General features: G+C 45.2%; 2 protein-coding genes across 2 annotated transcripts in view; one reads left to right on the top strand and one right to left on the bottom strand.

Moving 5' to 3' along the window:
* The window catches only part of CIR1 (corepressor interacting with RBPJ, CIR1), a 37,256-nt gene extending 32,795 nt beyond the window's left edge, over positions 1-4,461 (bottom strand). Inside the window, exon 1 of the mRNA XM_006267511.4 lies at positions 4,289-4,461. Within this exon, the coding sequence (XP_006267573.1) occupies positions 4,289-4,360 (72 nt within the window). The 5' untranslated portion in view covers positions 4,361-4,461. The remainder of the gene's footprint in view (positions 1-4,288) is intronic.
* Positions 4,462-4,526: 65 nt separating this feature from the next.
* Positions 4,527-17,881, top strand: SCRN3 (secernin 3). The gene is made up of 7 exons (XM_014599338.3): positions 4,527-4,720; positions 4,989-5,170; positions 6,034-6,233; positions 6,992-7,204; positions 11,308-11,470; positions 11,801-11,981; positions 13,039-17,881. Exons 2-7 carry the CDS (start codon positions 5,070-5,072, stop codon positions 13,192-13,194), a joined length of 1,014 nt encoding a protein of 337 aa, XP_014454824.3. The 5' UTR covers positions 4,527-4,720; positions 4,989-5,069; the 3' UTR covers positions 13,195-17,881.
* The last annotated feature ends 554 nt before the right edge of the window (positions 17,882-18,435 follow it).

Below are 18,435 nucleotides of genomic sequence, written 5' to 3'. Positions count from 1 at the left end.
ATCCAGGCTGTGAGAAGCAGCTAGAGGTATGAATCTCAGCAAGAGGTGGTGGGCTGGCTACAAACAAAGCTTTGATGGCTTAAGAACCCATAAGTTACTTAACCCCCTTGCCCAAAGGGAGAAATAAAATGCTTCCATGCACTCTTTCACAAATGGGTATGTGCAATGCTGAGCTCAGTGCAATTAGTAGGCAAGCCAGTCACTAGTTTGGATTGATGCTACACTTTGATCTGAGAACCTATTACTAGGCATGTGCGAAACAGGCCATATTAGATTCAAATTCAGCCCAAATCGGGGGACAGTGATTCGATTAGTTGATTCGGATGGCTGTCCCCAATTCGATTCAGCTGAATCGGAAGATTGTTGCTGATTCGGAGAATCAGCAATTTGGCCAGCTTTAAATGTTTTTTCTACACACCTCGAGGTACCAGGCATGGCTCCTGAACACTGCAAAGGTGGGGAGGATGGAGCATCCCACAGGAGCATGGAGGGCCCCCCAGCATGCTCGGCGGTGGACCCAGAAGCGGACCAGAAATACTTCTGGTCCGCTGCCAAGCGCATGGGGGACCCCTACTCCCTCCCGCCCTCCAGGCTTGGCAATTGGCCACAGGGGGAGCCCAGGTGCCCCCCCAGATGCAGAAGGCACCAATCACTGAGCCAGGGGGTGGGTATGAGGGTGGCAGCAAGGCATCTATGCCCGCTCCCAACATATCCTATTATGCCTCACACTCCCACCACCCTTTTTGGTGGAAGGCCTGGCCCAGCTAGCATGAGTGGGGTTGCTGCTGCAGGCTTCCCTGGTGCGCTGCTCTCTCTGGGCAGCAGACAGGAAGTGGGGAGGGGAAGCGGCAGCTGAGTGGGAGTGTGGAGCCAGGGAGGGTGGCAGCAGCACAGAGCTCAGGTGGGCAGGGACACGGGGACTTTCCCCCATGCCGCACAGCCGTGGCAGGTAGCGGGGGCAGCAGCAGCCATGGGGGTGGTGTCTGTTTGGCGCTGGTGCCCAGCAACTGCCTCCAGCCAGCGCTGCAAGGAGTGCAGCTCCTGCTGAGCCTTTTGTTTGCCTGGTGCTCCCTGCACTCACAGGGCACAGGAGGGAAGCCCGAAACACTGGAGCAGGCTGTGGCGGTGAAAGTAGCTGGCTCCAGAGCCTGGGGCTTTTCTCCTGTCTCTGGCGAGTGCGTGGAGTGCTGGGGAAACAAACCGCTCAGCGGGGGGGCTACACTTTTCACGGTGACATGCAGAGCCAGCACCCATGCCCTTGCCTGCTGCTGTGTCATGGGGGGGGGAGGTGCAGGGCGGTTCCCACACCCCACACAAACACATCAGCGTTGCCTGAATTGACTGCAGGAGAGGACAGTGTGTTCCAGTTACACACCCACAAATGCCACCCAACCACCCAACATACCCTATGCCCCCCACACAGCCACACCCCCTTACAAAGTCCCCCCATACCCACCATAAACACCCCCACACTCTCCCCACCCACACACCCACCTGCCCCTGACCACACACACCCCCAACCACACCCCTCCACATAATATAAAAGACTAAGAATTTATTTTTCAGTTATTATGCAATCACTTCTTATACAGTACACAAATACAAATCATGACAAAAATATTTTTTGTAACAACGTTATAGTAGGTGTTTGACTTCTAGTGTATGATTTGATTTTTTCTTGTTCTAAGATGGCAGCCCTGCCCCCTCCCAAAAGGAGTATTTGGGGGGGAAGGGGAGAAACTTCTGGTTGCAAATACCAGGGGTGGGGCTTCTAGTCTCAAGATGGCAGCCAGGAGGCAGGGCACCTGACAAGGTGCAAGCTTACTCATGCAGCCCTTGACAGCTTGCCAAACCTCATTAAGCGGCCCTCTGCCCGAAATCATTGCCTCCACCTTGCCCTAAGCAGTAGGGCTATGCGAAGCTTTGGTCCCTGATTCGATTTGGTGGAGATATGGCCCGATTTGGTGGCCAAATTTCTGAATCTGAATCAGGAAACACTTTAATCTCTCCGAATCAAATCAGAACCCACCAAATTGATTTGGAGTGATTCAGAGACTTGGACATAGATACAGCTTTAAATGTTTTTTCTATATACCTCAAGGTACAAGGCAGCTCGTGAATGCTGAGATGCTGGGACGGATGGAGCGTCTCACAGGAGTACAGGGGGTCCCCACCATGCTTGGCAGAAGACCCAGAAGCGGACCAGAAGCACTTCCACTTCTGGGTCTGCCAGGGAGTGCGCTGGGAGGCTCCCCTCTTGTCCACCCAGCTCAGTGACTGATGCCTCCTGGGGACTGAGGCGGCACCTGGGATCCCCCTTGTGGTTGATTGCCTAGCTGAAGGGCCCCCTCTGTGCACTCCCTGGTGGACCCAAAAGTGGACTGGAAGTACTTATGGTCCACTTCTGGGTATGCCGCCGAGAACACTGAGGAGCCCCCCACGCTCCTGTGGGATGCTCCATCCGCCCCAGGATCACAGCGTTTATGAGCCACACCTGGTATCTCAAGGTATGTAGAAAAAACATTTAAACCTGTGTCTATGGCCGATCGGTGGTTCTCTGAATCAGCATTGAATCTTCAGATTCAGATTCGGCCGAATCGAATTGGGGACAGTCATCCGAATCAACTAATCGAATCACTGTCCCCAATTTGGGCTGAATCCAAATCCAAATTGAATATGGCCCATTTTGCACACCCCTACTAAGCAGACATTTTTCTTGTATTCATTTCAGCCAATGAACCTGTTGCAGGGTTAACCTTTTTATTTAACCAGTGTAATTTCTTATCTTGTGATTGTAAATTTTAGCATACAGTAGTCTCATTTAATATAGGTATTAGATGCTATTCTTTGGGCTGTTAATTTCACATATAATATATTCATCATATGTTAATTTTTATGTGCAAATTTAATCTCTCACAAAAATACTGACCACTTTCCTTACATTATATATTATGCCTCAGTGAAGATGCAGTCAGTCATGTCAGAGTCACTTGTTGAAAAAATACAGAAATCATACTAAAAAATGGACTGAAGTTACAGAGGCTTGACCCCAACTATAGGAGCATGTGGACAATAACAATTCCATTGTAACAACTTATACTGGCATAATTCCACAAGAAACTAACAGTTATGTCTGTCCACGTTGGAGTTATTGCAAAACAGCTATTCAGGAATAGGTATTCTTAATAACCAAGCGTGGGGATGCTTGTGTATTAAGTTATAACGGAAAAATGGCACTTGCTTTAGAATAAGAGCACATAAACATGAAGTTCTTCTGGAACTGTACTACTGCATTTTAACTGAACCAGGCATAATTTTCTACGTAGATATGATCCATGTGAAAAATCTGTCTCGGGCAGAAGCTTGAAGTGTTACTGGTCTGTGATAGGTTGGATAACTGTGTTAAAGTATTAAAATAAAAAGGACATCCTTCCTGCACTAATCTAGTAACCTCCATCTTGAAAAGTTAGAAAATACAATTTCCCCACTTCTGGTCTTTTATAAGGTGCTATCTATTACTTACAGTGCCCACACTATGATTTGGACCTCTCAGTACAGGCTGAAACCTGTAACCTACAAACATAGGTATGTCAATGGGTGCAACATCCAGCAATAGCATGTCCATGGAGCTGTTGTGCTAGAAAATTTGCCATTTTTTAGATTTGCTTTGCCAACGGAAAACAAAGCTGAGGAGCTCGCCGATGCTGATAAATGGGCTTGCTTAGGGAGTCACGAAGGAATCACAATTCTTTGAATAAACCTTCTTGCAAGCCCCAGAGTCTCTTCCCACCTCCCCAACCTGGCTGCTCTCCTGGTCTGACCCCAGCTCTCCTGCTGAGAAGTGTCCCCCTGCCACCGCCACATCTCGTCTCAGTGTTATTATTGTCTGCTGCATCCAGAAATGCTACAGGCTGGGTGGGGCCTTCCACAGCCAGGACGACTCCACAGCTCAGGTTCACTCAGGCCTGTGCATGCCCCTGGAAGGGGGACAGGCCACGACCCGCACCCTCCCCACCAGGGCAAGCTCAGGCTGCTAGAAAGGGGGTTATGGCCCCAGGAACAGCTAGCGAGGGGTGGGGGGGCGGTTCCTCCTGGGGGGCCAGGCCAGATCAGCCTCCCCTTGCCCCTCGGGTGCCCGTGTGGGGGGAGGGGTCCAGGGGGGGTCACACTCTGGCAAGCGGGTAGGGGGGCCCAGGGAGGCAGAGGGACCCGTCGGTCCTGTCCGGGGGGCCTCTGGCGAGGTGGGGCCCATGCCGGGGCGGGGAGTGTCCGCCCGCGCCGTCCTCACCTTCTTGATGTTGGACTTGGAGGCTGGGTGAAAATCCTTCTTGCACATGAAGTTGGCGAACGACTTCCCCATGATGGCGGCGACGGGCGGCGACGGCTACGAGTGAGAGCGCTGCTGCCCCGAGCCCGGCCGAGTCCTCGCGCCCCTGCCGTCCGGCCTCACGCCCCGCTTCCGGCGCGGGGGCGGGGCTTCCGGCGGGGGCGGGGCCCCGCGACCCGGCGGCCCCGCCCCGTGACCCCCGGCCGGGCAGGGCTAGGGCCATGGTCGGGATGGCCGCGCTGCGCTCCTGCGACACATTCGTGGCGCTGCCGCCCGCCACTGCCGGCGCCCGTCTCATCTTCGGCAAGAACTCGGACCGCGCGGCCGGCGAGGTGCAGGAGGTGCTGCACTGCCCCGCCGCCCACCACGCGCCGCCCGCCCGCCCGCCTCCAGGTACCACCCCACCCCGTCCCGTCCCGTCCCGTCCCGCCCGCCCGCTAGCGGCACTAGCCGCTTAGGAGCAACACCGCCGCCCCCTCCGCGCGCAGGCGCGGGCGGGACTGCCCGGGGGGGAGGCAGAGTCCTGCCGCCGGGAGCCCACGCCCGGGACGCTGCCCTCCAAACAGAGCGGGAGTGGCTGGCGGGCGGGCAGGTGGGGGCTGCAGCCCGGGGAAGCCGAGTGAGTCCCCCGGGTCTGGGCCTATGCCTGTCCCTGCTACAGTGCACCTACATCGAGATCGAGCAGGCGCCCCTCACGCACGCTGTGGTCCTGAGCCGTCCGGCCTGGCTGTGGGGGGCTGAAATGGGAGCCAACGAGCATGGGGTCTGCATCGGGAACGAAGCCGTGTGGGGAAGAGAAGAAATCCAGGACCAAGAAGCTCTCCTGGGCATGGACCTCGTCAGGTTGGCAGAGAGGCTGACAGTATTCAAATGCATGGGGTTAAACTCCAGGCGCGCAGTCCAACTCAAACGCGCGGTCAGTGCTTGGGCTGCTGGGGTTAAGGCAGAGCAGTTTTTATAGCCACTGGCACAGCAGGTATCACCTCAGAGTATCTTGCAACTCTTCCCCCACACAGCTAGGTTGGTGGGGGCAGTTCAGGGGAAGTCTGGAGGAGGTCTAGCCTCATGTCTGTCAAGTTATGATAAGCCACTCTTCCTACGTTGGCTCCCTGCTTCTGAAGGCTAGGCTTCTTTCTGCCTGTTCTGTTCGTCTTCAGATACAAACATTTCTTGACACAGATACCTAATCCACAGACACTGACCTGGCACTGAGACTCTACAAAGGAAGGTCCTCAAGGGGTTTTGAGTGGTTTGGTACCCATCAAAATTCCAGCCGCCACAGTTGCACTTGAGGATTGGGGCTGTGGCCTTCTTAAGTCTCTTTCCGTCTCCTCAACTGCCTGAAGTACTACCAATTTTTTAGTTTCAGCCTTTGTCACAGGCCCTGTACTTTGAAACAGAGAAAGGCCACCTATCGTTGCCTAGTTCACTTGGCCAGAAAAATGTATTGAAGGTGTCATAGTGTAATGACAGTCTCTGAGACTAGCATAACCCTCCTCAGTACAGGCTGGGCAGGAAGTTAGTTCCACCACGCTGCAGGTTAATGACTCTCAGCTGTCAGGTCTGGCAGCTTTTTCCTTGTGCCCTGTGAAGAGGTCTCCTCCCCCAAATATCACTATTATTGTTCAGATTTAACTTGAATATTAAGGTTGCAGACAATTTTAAGGCTTATTATTACAAAATCAAATATCTTAATTTTGTTTTAGACTTGGACTTGAAAGAGCTGATACAGCTGAAAAGGCCCTTACTGTCATTGCTGACTTGCTAGAAAAATATGGACAGGGTGGAAACTGTATGGAGAGTCAAATGGTATTTACCTACCATAATAGCTTTTTGATAGCTGACAGAAAGGAGGCTTGGGTATTGGAGACTTCTGGAAAATACTGGGCGGCAGAAAAAATAGAAGGTATGGTTAACAATCTTTACTAGGATTTTAAATCTTCCCAGTTCAGTAGCATTAGCATTTCCCTGCTTTTCATATGCTGTTTTATTAGGATGTGGCAGAAGAAACTGGTATTTAGGTAACTAGAAACAGCATGGCATACAACAAAAATGGCTCTTTAAGAGCTTAAATGGATGGGGGGAGGCTTATGGATAAGGTGATGGAGGCCTTAACATACATAAGGCTATTTAGGATGGAAGACTGATGAAATTGGAAGAAGTTGGGAACACTCATGGATGGGAGGACCCTATGCAATGTGAAACTTGATAATGGTAAAATGGGAATGGTAGAATTATGAAGTTTTGAGGGCAGTATATAGATGTGTAAAATTTGATACAGTAATAGGGAGCATCAGAAAAAATTCCACAAGAGAAATTAACTGGCAGATGGAGAATATGACTTTAATAAGTTATTTACAAGGACTAAGAAGCTCAGTTTTTAAGACTGTTCAGTGTTTCTTTATATTCTGACACTAGCCTTCCTCTTCAAAGAATATGGGTGTGAAGATTAAAAGAATGAATCTTGCAGCTGCTTGAGGAAGCAGCAGTATAATTTGTATATGGTCTGGATACTTGATACAAAAAAAAGTCAAAAATAAAAAGTTTAAGAAGTTGCTAAATATATCACATTTTCTAGTAAGCTTACCATAGACAAATAAGACATGGGAAGAAAATCAATCTATAACATACAAAAAATACATTCTTTTCCCACTTACGAAACAGAGGGTGTGCGGAATATTTCTAATCAATTCTCCATAACCACCAAGATCGATCGGGAACACCCAGAAATGAGAGCATATGCGAAGAGCAAAGGCTGGTGGGATGGTGAAAAAGAATTTGATTTTGCTGCTGTGTATTCCTACGTAAATACAGCCACAATGACTACGTCAAGGGGCAGATACTGTGAAGGTTACAAGCTACTGAATAAACACAAAGGTACCTTTGTTGTTATCTGACTCAAGAAAATGACAACAAATATTTACTAATCTGTATGCTTTAAAATCAAATCTGATTAATATATCTGCTATAAATACATTCAGTTGATTTTAAGTGACTTGAAAATGGAGTGATAGTATTTTTAAAAATTAGTTTGTTTTTAAGCTCTTTAATTGTTTTTGCCATTTTGGGGTTAGAGAAAACAGGTACACAAAAAACATGCAAAGCTGCAGTTACACCTAGAGGTCAAGCCAAGTAAAGTCAGGGTCTTGTTGTTATATCTTTCACAAGGATTTGTATTAATGGGCCACTTACCAACCACCTACTTTACGAGAAAATAAAAAGTAGACTTAAATTCACAGCTACAAAAACGAGACTGCATAGAACTTTGTAGCAGAGAATATAGATTTATAGTGTCTAAAACAAGAAACCATTGAGTGCTGTATTCATATAAATATTATCATGTTTTTTCACATACAGCACACTCCTAAATAAGGCATATACCTTGCTTTTGGAAGGCAAAAGAATGTAGAAAAAAAGATTTTTCCAGAGTTATGGTTGACTCTGATATAGAGTAAATCCTCCTGGAAACAGAGGCTGTGTCAAGACAAGCGTGGCCATGTGGTATGTGGCTCCACAGACCCATCTGCCATGACACACACCACATATTCAGGTGTTCTCCATGTTGCAAGGGGAGAGGGGTTGACTCTGGGAGATCCCAGGGTCAAAAAAATGATGTGAAAAAAGCCGGGCAGTACACATGGGTAGCACGCACTGCCCAAAACCGGAGCCTGACCGGCCAGGGCCACACTCCAGCTGCTGGAGGCTCCAAGAGGCAGGATTGCCACGGCTGCAGCCGCAGGAATTCCCCAGTACCCCGGGGTAAGGCTGTTGGGGCTAGCATAGTTGCTAGTCCCAGCCTCCCCTACCCCACCCAGGGTAACCTGCCATGCGCCAGAGGGCGCATGGGACAGGCATACCCCATGGGCAAGTAGAAGAGGCACAAAGTGTGCCACTGTTTCTTGTCCTGAGTAAACAAATGTCCATGCTTGTGTGGACGTGGCCAGAGTGTCCACAAAGTATGGCATCAGGAACTTCCTGGTATGCCAGACTGTCTCCTGCGATTTCATACTTGGATGCTATGTTTCCAGGAGGACTTGCTGTGTCACGCAAGATTAGGCCTCGGGCCTTTGCAAAGGGCAGTAGCAAATTACTTCTTTACTGTAAGTAGTTCTCTATATAAGTTCCTGTAAATGAAATGTTTCCATATTGTAAGCTTCATCAAGGTATGAACAACAGCTCACTTGCTGCTTTGAACACAAGATAGATACAGTGCTCAGCCAATAGCTACAGCTATGAGAGGGTTAACAAGACTACTACCCTTCGCTTTGCTGATCAGACACAAGCAGCAGCCATCCTGGCACCCACATGGCATGCACTGTCTCTCTAGGAGTGCTCCTTTTTCAGTGAAGAAAACAGCTTCCTTGAGTATTTATTTATTTATGAAATTTATATGCCATCCTTTCCAATGAAGGCTCAAGATGGCTTACAGCAACAGAGAATTAATAAAACAAAATAATAAAATAAAACATAATAAAGCAGAGCCTGACTAAACAACGTTTTAGCTTAGTTTTGATCAAAATATGCACTCCAATTTGAGGGGGGGGCTGATTTTGGGGAAAAAAGGTTAGAAAATACCATATTCTACTTAGTCTAATTAATTTTTAGACTCTACCTGATGATACCAACATTAAAAACCAGTTTAAAAATGTAACTGTTAAACTTATGTCACCTAAGAAAAAACACACTCTGAAAACAGAATAAAGAATCTTACAGTACTTTCAGCAGAAATTCGTAATTATGAACTTAAGTATTTCTTTAGCGAGAAGCTGCCACCATCTCTTCCAACTGCTGCTTCGTGGCAGCTTTTAGTTATGCTTCAAACTGTACAAAATTGCACTCTATTTGCTTGTTCATTTGAAATAATTAATTTGAATCTAAATAAAATTGCTCTCTGGTGTGTTTTTTATTTATTTTGCTGAGCTCTGCCAGCTCAGCTTCAGTGTTTATTTAATGCTTGTGAGTGAATTGCCTGTAGCTATCCTACTCCAGTGATCATGTAAATCCTGCATTCATTCTGGGAACTGCAGGCTCTGAATACTGAACATATCTTCGTAATACCTGTATTTACCTGTATTATAGTAGTGTTAAGGTTCTATCAACACTTTCATTCTAAATCCCCAATTTCAAACGTTTACCTCAGCCATTTTTAAATCACGCTAGGTGTTCAAGTTATCGGGCTGATGTAGTTTAATTTCATGTAGATGTGTTTTTAAATGCATGCCTTAAAAGCTATTTAGTTCAGACTATTTAGTTTAGAGAAAATCCACTGGCTTCATACTTTACTTGTCTAAGCTTTTTCTCCCAAGGGATTTAAAAACAAATCTTTCTGACCACTGATCTTCAGCCTGTGGGGACAAACCCCTTAAAATAGCTATGATATTTTACATCTGAAAAGCAGCCACTGAGTATTCTATTTGGTGAACTTAGGAGTAACATATATATATATATATATATATATATATATATATATATTTAGAAGTTTAGTTAAGTAGTTTAGAAAAGAGAAATGTACTACTTATTCTCTGCTGGACTAGTTGGTGATTGAATAAGACTACCTCCTCTGTCATTTCTTTCATATAGCTGGTTTTGTCTTTTTCAGGCTTCCCCCAGATAGTTATGCCCACTATTCTCTAGAGTGTGGGCACAGTTAAATATTCATACGCTGTTTAGGAAGTCAGGTATGGATTTCAACTTTCATCATTTCCAGGGAAAATTAGCCAAGTAGGGCAGTTTTCTAGCTGTGCAGAAGTCTTTGCAACTATTTTTAGCATTCCAATTAAAAACATCATGACAAATTAAAATGCAAATCCTAATTCAGAGATAAATTATTTGAAGTAACTGTAGTAAAGTTACGAATTTTAAGATTGACCATGCCAGCGTTAACATGGAAAAACCAATTAATAGATTATTAGGATTTCCTTCTTTATGTGATTGTGTTCTTGTGTGACCCATCATGTGTTATACCAGAAAAAGGCAATGCCTGTAACTGCCATCTGTAAAAAATATCGGGCATACTTCACTAGGAACTTCTACACAAACTGATACAATATCAACAGTATTTGAACATTAAGCACTACTTTAAAATGTGTACTATGAGAAGTTTTACAGATACAGACAGTCCCAAAGAAGGGGTCTGTTTTGCCCTGTCTCAGAAAAATTTCCACAAGAACCCCAAACTACCTGAATGGTATACTTTATTCAACTGTGGGCTGCTCGACAAAGAATTACGTTGCCCTCCTCACAAATGGATATACTAGTGTGGTTCCATTTCATTCAAGGCATAAGAGTTGTTTTTTTGCTAATGCCTCATTTTAGCTGTCATCTTGAAATCTAAATTACCTGGGAAATCAAATGATAAGAAACACTCTAGTCTCTTAGAGTTGCATTTTTCAACAGGATGCACAGGAAATCCACACACAGTTGTCATTATTTTTACATTTTCACTGTAGTCTAGTGGCATTATCTGTGTACAAATCCCAATAACCAATATTGTGTTTTGTCTGCTTAACTCCCACACAGCACTTAAAGTTTAGCTTTTAATCCAAAACTATTAATTTTCATCTGGAAAGTTACTATGTGAACAACTGTTTGCTAGTCTTACACTTAACAAATGTTTGGGATTTGCAAAACACTTTTGAGTCCAATACAGTAGCTCATTGTCATTTTCCTTTCAGAGGAGGATATTTTGATAATAAAATAGTAATCTCATTTGGTATTTTCAACATGTTGCTTATTTTGGTATATCTATATGGGGTGGGTGATTGATTGCTTTCATGACATATAGTAGCTTCTTACCCTGGTACTTAATATGAAAGATGTTCTCTTTAGCTAACTGTCATTTCACACTTGCCTTTTTGACAAAACAGCAAAACAAAATGGACATTACCTGTGAAAAATGAGTAAACAAGGAAGGTTCTAGAGTAGATGCTCGTTAAGTCAGTGGCACTGTACATAACTAACCTGTTTTGTATCTTAAATAGGCAATATAACTGCTGAAACAATGATGGAGATTCTTCGAGATAAAGAGAGTGGCATTAATATGGAAGGAGGATTTATGACCACTGGAAGTATGGTCTCCATTTTACCTCAGGACTCTAGTCTACCTTGTATTCATTTCTTCACAGGAACCCCAGACCCTGACAGGTGATGCATTAACTTGGGTAATAAAAACTTCAGTAGGGTCTAAAATGGCAATTTTTGTTAAAATTTTTTAATTCCAAACATGTAGTGAGAGCAGGATGCATACGTCTTAATTAGGATCTTACAGCTCCTGTGTACATGTATAACATTAATTTACCTGTTAAGAGACTTCATGTACCTGTGCCGATTAACTCAGAAATAAGCTGAGTTTTCTGAAGCCTTTCTCCAGAGGAAGCTAAAGAGAGAAATGGAAGACCTAGTGACTCATTGACTTTTACTTGGCAATTGTACTAAAATTGTTTCAGTGAAGAATGTTCTATTTTATCCCTCTAGGTCTGTATTTAAGCCTTTTATTTTTGTGCCAAATATTACTCAGTTACTAAAAACCAACTCACCAACATTTGGTGAGGATGACCCAGTTAAAAAGAAACCACGTTTTCTGACTCAACCAGATCGAAGACACGAACTCTATAAAAAACATGAACATGCAGCTGAAGTAATGGAAGCCTGCAAGGTATGTTGATTAAATTATAATTCAACACAGGTTGAATTGCAAGCATCATGTTTTACAGATGTGATTCTATATAAGGTTCCAGTTTGATGTTGGGCAGCAAAGGATATAAATTCAGTGAAGTAGAGTCCAATCTTTAGTACGCACTTCAGAAATGTTGAGGCCCAATTGGTATGTTAACTGTTTCTCTATTTGACAGGCTTAGGCCCAGCCTGTAAAATGTCCACGCTGCTTCCCAGTTTTCTGACTCTTGCTTCTGGTCTTTTCCTTTTTTTCCTAATGCCAGTCACCTCCTTTTCTTTTTCCACTCAGATACTTTCCAGTTGTAGTTCATGGTAACCAAGTAGCACTAATCATTCCCTCAAGATCTGTGAAGCAACTGAGTTGTATATAGCTCTGGGCACAAATGGGGATTTTAAAGCATGCTTACAGCACTAGTGTCCATGTAACTATTTTCAGTAGCAATAATGAGCTGTAAATTGCATCAACACAAATAAGCTGATGGTAGCAAGGGTGAAAGCTGTAGTAGACAGATCTTAGGTATCAGTAGCTTTGAGTAGGTTAAGACACCACAGTATTAAAGATGAGCCATGTTTATGATATGCCTCTTTCTTGTCACCACCATAGAGAATTATAGTTCCTAGGTATCCAACATAGACATAACTTGTGCAGGGAAGCATGGGCAGAAATACCAGGTTTGTGAGGGGCAGAAAGTAGAGTTAATTCCTAAAATGGCCCTGGTATCCAAGATTGAATACTATCACAAGAAAGAACTACTGAGAATCTTTTGACTCAAAAAAGGTGTTCCATCAGCCATAAACGTTGTCATTTTGTAGGGAAATGAAGTAAGTAGAGACATAAGGACCTGAATGAGAACATAGCATCTGAATGAGAACACCAAGTAATCTGGACAAACTAGACAGCATTGCCTGTGCACTGTTGCTACAGACAAAGCGTAAGAATCTATGCAGAAAGAAGATTAAAATGGTCAAACAGTGCATTCCCTTACTTTCCCTTTTCTGCCTATCGTATTTGTAATACAGATTTTTGTTTTTTATAGGAGAAAGGAAAAGAGATTCTGGAACGGATAAGGAAGCTGGAGAAACAGAAAATAAGTGAGATGGAATTGATCCTGCAGAACAAATACTTTGATGTTAACCAAGCCGTGCACCTTTTTTCAGAGTGTGTAGAAGAAGAAATCAGTGCATATGCCTAAGGGTACAACTCAAATGCAGCGAAATTCAATCAGCAATCAGCCTTTGTAGGCTCTGTGGATTAAATCTTACTTTTCAAAAGCCAGTTCCTATTAAGAGTTATGTATTTTGCACACATTGTAAAGGAGCTTTAGGTTTGAAGGAACAGACTAAAAAGTCTTTCAAAAGTAGGGAATAGGTTTGCATGTAAATGACACATGGTTGTAGGTTGACAGCTGAGGGAGCACTAAATGGAGACAACTAACTTTACTACTAGAACTATTAAGATGGAGATCTTCATTCTGTATACAGTTCTAATTTGGACAACGTTTTCTGCGCATGCAGATTTTTTTAAGACGACTCAGTACTCATGTGGACCTTAGGAACAGGATTTCATTGCCTCTCTATTAAAACAGCTAAGTCTGAGGACTCCTTCTAATGCACACATTACCAATATGTATCAGTTTCCTTTTGAGATTTTGCATAACACAAGTGAATCATTTAACCTAATTAAACTTTCAATTGTGCAATTACCACTCTACACCAAAATATCTTAGCTATCATTAAGTTTATATAGCTAGTGTATATCTGAATGGACTAAAGATAAATCCTCCTCTAATAGGACATATGGGTAACAGTCATGTTGCCAGTTTTGCGATTATAAATAACAAATGCATCTTTTAACAAAAAATGCAAAGAGTATCCCTTAGGTAAGTTGTTTTAACCCATCTCTACAATAAGGTGTTTTGAAATTTGATAGATAATATATTTAGTAAGTGGCTGGTATTCTAGGGGTACAAAATATCCTGCCAGTTATAATAAAACATTAATGTTGGCATTTCCCCTATGTTTTGATTTGCTAGCCCTCGCATTGAAAAATAAATTATCTTCGATTTCATGTACTGTTTTCAGAGTTGTGTGCTTCAATTAATTCTGCTAATGCACTTTAGAATACAACTCTGGATTGTTTTGTAAAGAGTAATGAATTTTTACACGTTTAAACACACAAGTACAATGAAAACTAGTGCCAGGTATTTAAAGGTAGAAAGCAATACCATGGCAGTTTAAAAATGAACTTTCTAAACTTTTCCACTTTACATTAAGTGTCACAGTTTTAATCTATAATTTATCTTGCCAAAGTTACCAGTCTAATTATGCCTTGCTCCTTCTCCACTCTTTCTCTTTGATCCTTTTGTAAGGTAATGATGAATTTAGGATATGATCTAAATATCTGTGGTAAACAAGAATCTGAAGAACAGAGTATATAAAAATAATTTGAGATGTTATTGACTGTAAATGAGTATCACAGAATGCAGAAGAGATACCTTTTGTACAAAAAGTGGTTTGATGATCTTTAAAAACTTTTTTTTAAACAAACTCAAATTTTTCCCTAGGGAAAAACCTTATAGTTAATCAGAGATAGACAGAAGCCAAGTGATATTTGGGTTGGGAAGCTTCATACAAGTTAACATTGTATTGAGACATATTGACATCTGATTATTTTGTGTATTTTTTGTGTAGTGAAAATGTGAAAAACTGTAAAACAAACAAAAAAATCTAGTCCCTGATACAGAGAGAGTACCTGCTAGCAAAGCTATGAAAACTTCAAACAGGAAACCATGGCACCCTACAGCTAATATGAAAACCATCTCCTATGAAGGGCGTCTCGAGCCATTCTCAGGCAAGTGAACCCTTTCATGGATTTGGAAGTGACGGTTAGCATACTTTTATTATATTCAGTAGAAGGTCTAAAATTGTAACCAAGATTAGGCCATGGTAAATGTTCCATAAAGCCTTAGAACAGTTAATGTGGATGCTTCTCTTTCCATAATGGCTACAGCAGATTTAGAATGTATACAAGGCCCTAGAAATAAGGCCATTTGTTCTACCTATTTATTTATATTTAATCACACACTGGTTATATTAGCAGAATGGCATACTTGTATGCATCTTCTTACCTCTGCTATCCTCTTTGGTGTCTTTATATATCCAATGACTTCCCAAGTTCTACACTTGTATGAAGAAGCATCAGTGTTGTTATTATACGAAAAAGCTTATATAGACCTCAGTTACTTTTGATATGACTATCTCCTTCCAGTACCTTTGTATTTTAAGGTTACTTACAAGGTATTGTATACAGATAAACGGGGGAAAAAAATCAACAAAGAGACAGGGAACATGAAATTGGGTCAGTTTCACATTAGATGCTGCTTCTGTCACTGAAAACTACTGATTTATATATTTAATTCCAGTTTTCTTGTTTGTGAACTCCTGTATCTCCCTAGGGTGTAATGGATTAACATAGAAAAGTTTAAATTAGCAAAGTGCTGCTAATAGAGCTGTCCCTAGGGGTGTGCAGGGCCTGGGACATACCAGCCTGTGCAAGGCTTGGGGCAGGGCAGGGATGGGGAGCGGCATCGGTGGAGGAAGAAAAAAAAAAAATGGGGGAGGAGGTGGGGGCTGAATGTGCAAGCGCTCACCCCCCCCATGGAAAAGTTTGTGGGGAAGGAGAAAGGGCACGGAGGAGTGGCATTGCCCGGCCCCGCACTGGCTGTTGCCACGCTGGCTGGCCTTGGCTGCCTCCCGGCCCTGGCCAGAGCAGTCCCAGCCCTGACCCCGGGTGGCTCCTGACCCCAGGTATGCACTGCCCGGAGTGGGGCCCAGAGCTGGGGGCTGGAGTGGGGCCTCAGCTGCACCACCAGGCCGGAGGATTCCTTGGCTCCATGCCTCCCTGCTGCCACTGCTTTGAAAGCGGTGGGTGCTGCCATGTGCGTCCCGCCGCTGGGCAGGCAGGGCAGCGAGGCACATGGTGCTGCACCACACCACTTTTGAAGTGGCACCACTGAGCTCCAATTGTCCCATGACCCAGCCCAGCCAGGCGAGTCGTGGGACAATTGGAGCCCAGTGGCTTGTCCAGGGGTGCGGTGCAGAGGAGCCGAGGGGTGGGTGGAACTCCCCCCATCCCCCCTTGGCTCCCTGCAGTGCACGCAGTAGCGGGAGCTGCCTACCTGCATCCCTGGAGGATCCATCAGGCTCTGACTGTCCCATGACCCAGCAGTCATGGTGAATGGGGCCTGTGGCAGGGCACTGTGTGCCTGCCACTTTAAGGGCCTGGAGCTGGCAGCCACCAGGTACCTGATGAGGGCAGCCATTTTGGAGTCAAGGGCTGCCTATATAAACAGGGCAGTTTGGCTGCTGGAGGCCAGGCAACAACACCACCTGGCCGGAGGGCTGCTGAGATCATCTGGAGGTAAGGGAGGAGCTGTAGGGGATAGTAAGGAGGCTCCTGGTCCTGGTCCTGACCTAAAACTGCACCCTGCTGGGAGTGGGTGGCCTGGTGGGGCTCTCAGTGGTGCGGGAGCCTCCAGGAAATGCCAGGCCAGTTACTACCCCGGTGAAAGGTGCGTCGGGGCGCCTTAACCCCTAGCCCCCACCACCGGGTGGGTAACCCCAGTGTTTGTGAGGGGCCCAGAGGGCGGGCCCTGGGAGAGACTGAGGGGCTAGAGACCTGACCCGAATGAGAGAGTACCCTCGACTGGCCCATGCTGGAGGGACCAGGAGGACCAGGAGAGTCAAAAGGGCCAGAGGCCCACTGCGAGGGACGCCCAAGAGCTGGGGGCCTGGGGTCCCGACTGGCGTGGAGGTGGGCCAGGGCTAGTAGCCAGAGGTCCTGGGGAGACCACACCTGACAGGGGAAAATAGTTTCAGGGGGCTAAGCCCGAATGAAGGTGGAGAGGCCGTCTGATTGGAGGGATCATGGAGGGGTCCTGTTAGAACGATTATGGGGCCCAGCGTGGGGGCCGGTGATTGTATGAACATCAAGATGCCATCTGCGAGGCTTGGGCTGCGGTATTGGGGAGGAAAGGAGCCGCAGAGAGCGCCCCCTGGCATCGGGGCACTAAAACGGGCAGCCTCCTGCTTAATTGACATCTGTTAATGAATCAATTAACATCAAGGCGTGGTGGGCGAGAAGGCGGGTGGTTGGCCCAAGAACAGGTGGGCGGGCCACAGAGATCGGCCCTGAGAAGGCCCCCTGTTACAGGGCCTCAGCTGGGTTGTTTCATGGGACAATCCCCATTGTGCAGCAGGAAGGGGGCAGGGGGGTGAATGATTCACCCTCCTCCTACCCCACTCCCCCGTGCACTGTGGGGGGTCTCAATCTGCCCACCCCTCCAGGGTGATAAAGAAGATTAAAAGAAACTTACCTGCCTGCATGCAGCTGGGACAGCTGCAGTGCTGCGTGCAAGTGCAGGGTAGCCAAGTGTGCCTGTTCCTCCCCCCACTGCAGCAGCCCATGCACAGCTTAAGCGTATGCAGGCTGCTGCCCTTTCTTTGGGGGAGCTAAGCCCTGTTAGCCCCTCGCTTCCGCCACCAGCTGGAGCTGGCAGTGCTTGGCAGTGGCAGCATCCCCCAAAGTGCTGGGCCCAGGGCGGTCGCCCCGATTCGTCCACCCCTAGGGACGGCACTGGCTGCTGAACAAAGTAATCTGAAAATTCCTGTTGTTTAATTATAGCAATTCTAGGTGTTGTCAACATTACATAAAACGTTTTCCATAAAAACTTTTTTTTTGAGTTAACTATGGTCCTTCTGCATCTCTGCTGCCATCATATTCTTCTAATAAAAAACAAGATCTCTTAGGAATTCAGTAATACAGAGAATGTTTATGAAATGGAAAAAGAACGATTCAATAAAGTGTTATTTGTCACATTCCTTCTCAGTTCCTAATGTATGTCTTATTTGACAGCAAATCATTTAGCAGTCATTCCATCTTGAATTTTGACTTTGTTACACCTCCTAAAATAGTCCTTAAACAGATGCTACAAACACATATATTGGTTACTGTGGTGAATCAAGTTCTGCCCCTAGACAGTGTTAGGCAGCATTGTGAAGTAAGATCTGTTATAGTACTTGCTTTGCTGCTGCTATATTCCAGTTTTTTGCAACTCCTGTGAAATCAATAGAGTTATACAAGCATAAAACAGGAGTAACACAGTGGTGAAACAGGTCCACAAAGTGAACTGCCTTACCACTTAATCATAATCGCATGGTAATAAGTAGGGAGGTCAGCCCAGATTCCAACATGGGCAATTACACTTGAACTATTCCCCTGTAGTTTCCATGTTGTTTTCCCTTTCTGGGTCTAAGTGATATACCATTGTAATTGGCCTGCTTCAGTCTGTAGGTGGGTGAAGTGATGGATGTCACCTCCTTTTGCTGTCATATGGGATTTATTTTGGATGAGTTCTTGGGAAGAATTATTTTAG

Source organism: Alligator mississippiensis, chromosome 4, assembly GCF_030867095.1.
Source record: "Alligator mississippiensis isolate rAllMis1 chromosome 4, rAllMis1, whole genome shotgun sequence".
Classification (NCBI taxonomy): domain Eukaryota; kingdom Metazoa; phylum Chordata; order Crocodylia; family Alligatoridae; genus Alligator; species Alligator mississippiensis.
This window is presented reverse-complemented; position numbering and strand designations above follow the sequence as displayed.